Below are 4,869 nucleotides of genomic sequence, written 5' to 3'. Positions count from 1 at the left end.
TAATAAATTTTCAATAAGTTTATTTTTTAATAAAATTTAGTCTATAGTAGAATCATTTTACAAGAATTTGTGACTTACAACTCAAGAAAGAGAATTGAATAATAAGCTTTCTTATTTGCATTACATTATTTTCAAAGTCTTATATTTGTTAACATATGTTTTCCATATTCAAAATATCACATGCTCGTGTTGCTAAAACTTTTGATATACCATTACGTATCTTCATAATGTTTTGGGTGTCAGTTTGTATTATCATTTCTGTAAGTGTCTATCTTTCTCTCTTATCTTATCCTTCTAAGTAATCAAATTGATATTTAATTTTTAAGACAAGAATTTTTTCTTTTTTCGAAATGTATTTTTGCATTTATTTTAGAGAAATGAATCATGATGCATATGTATAAACATTAATCAAACAAAAAATTAAATGTTTTCGAGGTTTTATGTTTTCCAAAAAATTTTACTATTTATAAAGTAAGACTATACGTATTCTTTTATCCACATATTTATTTCATTTGTAATAGAACTTTTTATTTACTTCAAAGAAAGATAAATTAACATACTCAAGTAAGGGGAGCGTTCCCCCTACCAATATTTTTGACAAATAATTTTGACAAACAATCCCAACCCTTAATTTAAGTTAATCCAAAGGTTTAGACGATTTAATTATAATCATTTGAAATATAAAAACGGGCCACCCCACGACCTACTCCCACGCCCACCCCATCCCCTCACTTCCCGTAATCTATGCTTTCATATCCTTTCCCTATCCCTCTTTCACTCTCTCTTCACATTGAAAATTTCCATATATTTACACGGACGGATTCTTGAAAACCCAGTACAAATTCTTCCCTCATTCATTTTCTCCTACCGACGCCTGTCCTCCTCAAGAAGAATTAGTTCTTCCAGGTTCTTGAAATGGCAATCCATTTACATCCCACAATTTGTTAAATCAAAATTCCATTTGTATCGTCATTTGTGTTATTATCGATTGAACTATTATAACTTCATAAATCCCAAATTAGATCTATAATTTTTGTATCCAAATTCATTTTGTATTTATGGATTTTATTTTATTTTTATTATTGCAGAATATTCGACTGATTGATATTTTTTGCGGATGACAAGAACATTGCTGGATTTGACAATGTAAGTCGGCAAGTTCAATAAAAATACATTTTGACCGTAAAATATTGTGGAATGTTTGATTCATGTATACAACTTATTCTTTAGACAGATATAACTGGTAAAGATCAAGAGCTTCTACATTTCTGAATGTTACATTATGTAAGAGATAACAAATGGAGTTAAAGTAATTTTTTGACCTGTATTAATTTGTATCAAATAAGTTGTTATCATTTTGACATGTATATTTTTTTTTGTCCCTACCTGAAAAGTGGGATTGTAGATGGATACAACTAGTTGTGATTCTTTTACACCTATGTTTCAACCTAATGAGATTGGGTCATCATCAATACAAGGCCAAGCACCTTATGTCGGGATGAAATTTAAGACATCAGAAGAAGCAAGAGCTTATTAAGAGGATTTTGGACGACAAAATGGTTTTTGGATTCAAACTCGAACAACTATGAAGTCACGTCCACGTATAAATGAAGTCACCTTTATTAAATATGTGTTCACATGAAGGCAAATATAATAGGAAGGTTGTCGGGGAATCAAGAGCAATAGAGAATTGTGAAAAGGATGAGTCTACAAAAAGATGTTGTTCAACAGCTAGAGGTGGGTGTAAAGCTAACATGTGAATCTCGCATGACATTGAAGGTGGCTATTGGATTGTGAAAGCATTCGAAGATCATCACAATCATAAATTTGTTTCTCCACTTAAAATAATGAAAATGAGATCAAATAGGAGCATGCCTGAATCAGCAAAAAATCTTTCTGAAGCATTCAAAAATGAAAATATAAAAGTTGTCAAGGTTGCCTCAATTCTTGGAGGTGACAACATTGGTTTTGATGGGAGGGATTGCTATAACCACTTAAGGTGTATAAGGCGTAACGAGTTAGAAGTTGGTGATGCACAATCTGTCCTCACATATTTTCAAAAGAAACAAGCTGAGAATCCACAATTTTATTATGCGATACAATGAAATGAAGATGGAAGAGCAACTAATTTCTTTTGGGTTGATGCAAGGTCTCGTATGTCATATCAATGTTTTGGTGACGTTGTCACCTTTGACACGACCTATAGGACAAATAAATATGATATGCCATTTGCTCCATTTACTGGTGTGAACCATCATTCTCAATCCATACAATTTGGTTGTGCATTATTACAAGATGAAACGGAGGTAACATTTATGTGGTTATTTCAAACATGGCTTGATGCTATGGGAGGATGCAATCCTACTTGTATCATAACTAACCAATATCCAGCTATGAAGGCGGGTATTGCTAAGGTTCTTCCCTACACACATTATCGTTTATGTCTTTGGCACATCATGAAAAAGTTTGGTGAAAAATTGTCACATATATATTACAAGAAGTCAAATTTCAAGAAAGATATGAAAGGTTGCATTTATTATACGTATAAAGTGGAAGATTTTGAGGAAAAATGGGAGGATATAATAGTGAAGTATGATTTGAATAGTAACAAATGGCTTCAAGACTTATACATAATACGTGAAAGTTGGGTTCCAGTGTATAATCGTGGATTATTTTTTGCGGGTATGAATACTACAAGCCGTAGTGAAGGTATTAACTCATTTCTTAATAGTTTTTTTTTTTTACTTCTTGAACTAATCTAAATCAAATATGATCGAGCTTTAGCTTCAATTGTAAATAGGGAGAATGATGAGGACATTGAATTAGAACACAAGTATCGTATTGTAAATGATGATGCCTTACTTCTAAAGCATGCATAAAAAGTATATACTAGGAATATTTTTCAAAAGTTCAAAGATGAATGGAAGAAAGTCAAGGATTATAAGGTTGAAGATGTGAATTAAGATTTGGGGACTTACATAGTAAAACATAAAGAAAAAGCATTTGATATGTTTCAAGTAAACTTTGATTTGCAGAATCATGAAGGAAAATGTGAATGCCAACATTTCGAGTTTGATGGAATAATTAGTGGGCATATTCTCAAAGTTCTTATTTGTGAAGATGTTGATGAACTTCCTTCTCACTTTATAAAAAAGAGGTGGATGCAAGGAGCTAATAAATTTAGGAGTACAAATTCAGAAAAAATTGTGATTACTGATGATGAGCAACATACAAAGCCATTAAGACTTGGTCATATGTGTAGGAAAGCAACTCAATTAGCTTGTCATGCTGCCGAAACAAATGAGGGATACCAATTATTTATCAAAGCCATTGAAGAAGTATCTGAGCAGATTTATAGCTTAAATATTAAAACAAGGACTCTTCTTGATACTTCTCCAGAGGAATTAAATATTTGTAACGAGGAGAGTTTTCAATTTGTGCTATCAGATCCCAATGTTTCAATGATGGAAGGACGGAAGAAGGATGAAAAATGTCAACAAAAAGATCACACTGGTTCAAGAAGGTTCAAATCAAGTATTGAGTTGGTACAGAAAAATAAAAGGCGTAAATGTGCATTATGCAAAGGATTAGGCCATGACAAGAGGATATGTCCTGAGAAGCCAAAGAAAAATGGAAATGATCTACTCATTGTCCAAACAATCATAACATGTAAGTCTTTTTTATGTTTTTCTTATTTCGATTGTAAATCAATTTTCATTAATATGTAATTTTTATGCGTACTAATACCTGTTATTATTTTTTCTTGTAGGATTCAAATTCGGACTTATCTGTGAATTTCAAGTTGGGCAAAAAATGCTTATGAAGATTTAAGTTTATGCATTCTACCACTCTTTAGTTGACTATGAATCAAGAAAAGAAATGTTTATTTTTCTTTCTTTAATTTAAGCTCTCTTAATAGGGTTGGATAGTAAACCTTGTTGGTTTAATTCATTTTAGTCTTTATTTTAATCTTTATAGAACTGACTAGCAAAGTCCTGTTGTCATGAAAGAATTGTTTTATTGCTCAATATAATTAATATATTATTGATGTAAATTTTAGTGCTCAATCAGTGTAAACCAAGATACTTGATGCACAATAGCACCATGAAATTTGCATGGTAAACCGAAAAGAGTGCTCTCATTTTTTACCGAGTTCTTGCATCTTATAGTACCCTGTCCCAACTCTTTTACTGAGATATTCATGTCTTGTAAAAGATTGATTCAATTAAGCATGCAACTAATTTTGTGAGATTCCATCTGCCTTTGTCAAAAAATTTAGCTACTTGAGCATAAGAATGATCTGAGAGTGGACGTTCCATTGCAAGGGAAATGCATAAGGTGCTAGAGAGATACTCATCATACCCTGCAACTAGAGTCCAACGCTACAATCTAAACAATTCAACTTTCAATTCACATATACAAGTTGATCACTTGGGGATAATTTAATGGTTGCAGTCATGATGAGTTTGAAAATAGGTTTTGAAGGATATTGCAATTCTTTATACTCTGTCATCTCCACTGCTATAACAGATGATTCAACGATTAGAAATATTAGTACGAAAGGATTATAAATTCAGAAGCCATGACTATATACAAAAATAATAACTGACTACAAGTTAGAAATTAAAGCCTGTGAGCATAATAGCCGGATTCTTAGCCCTTTCGATGTCTCAAATAACCACCAAACTACAAACACCCTTAAATGCCGCCACCGTGTAATCATCGTTTGACACTGCGCTTGCGGTAACGTTATCAATCAAATCTTCAACAGTTTTATTGAATTCTAACTTGGTTTTCTATTAGTTTTCTGTGTTAGTATATCATTCCCTTTTCTCTACAACAACCATCTATTTTTTTTCTTTAATAGTT

General features: G+C 31.9%; 1 protein-coding gene across 3 annotated transcripts; it reads left to right on the top strand.

Moving 5' to 3' along the window:
* Window positions 1–722: 722 nt before the first annotated feature.
* LOC111376666 (protein FAR-RED ELONGATED HYPOCOTYL 3-like) lies at window positions 723–4,115 on the top strand. 3 transcript variants are annotated; one of them, XR_002699521.1, is made up of 4 exons: window positions 723–906; window positions 1,089–1,146; window positions 3,448–3,669; window positions 3,770–4,112. XR_002699521.1 is itself a non-coding variant. In XM_022999638.1 (4 exons), coding segments are annotated over exons 2-4 (438 nt in total). In that variant the 5' UTR covers window positions 723–906; window positions 1,089–1,117; the 3' UTR covers window positions 3,772–4,115. The 3 variants fall into 3 exon arrangements, 2 of the variants coding, with proteins under 2 accessions (XP_022855406.1, XP_022855405.1); XM_022999638.1 differs by having other exon boundaries at window positions 3,263–3,669; window positions 3,770–4,115; XM_022999637.1 differs by having other exon boundaries at window positions 1,395–3,669; window positions 3,770–4,115.
* The last annotated feature ends 754 nt before the right edge of the window (window positions 4,116–4,869 follow it).

Source organism: Olea europaea, unplaced genomic scaffold (genome assembly GCF_002742605.1).
Source record: "Olea europaea var. sylvestris unplaced genomic scaffold, O_europaea_v1 scaffold1545, whole genome shotgun sequence".
Lineage (NCBI taxonomy): Eukaryota > Viridiplantae > Streptophyta > Magnoliopsida > Lamiales > Oleaceae > Olea > Olea europaea.
Note: the sequence above shows the minus strand (reverse complement) of the source record. Positions and strands in the feature narration are given on the sequence as shown.

Bases quoted from the DNA above. Each gene is read 5' to 3' on its own strand.
- LOC111376666 (XM_022999637.1), top strand. From the start codon at position 3,009: ATGTTTCAAGTAAACTTTGATTTGCAGAATCATGAAGGAAAATGTGAA.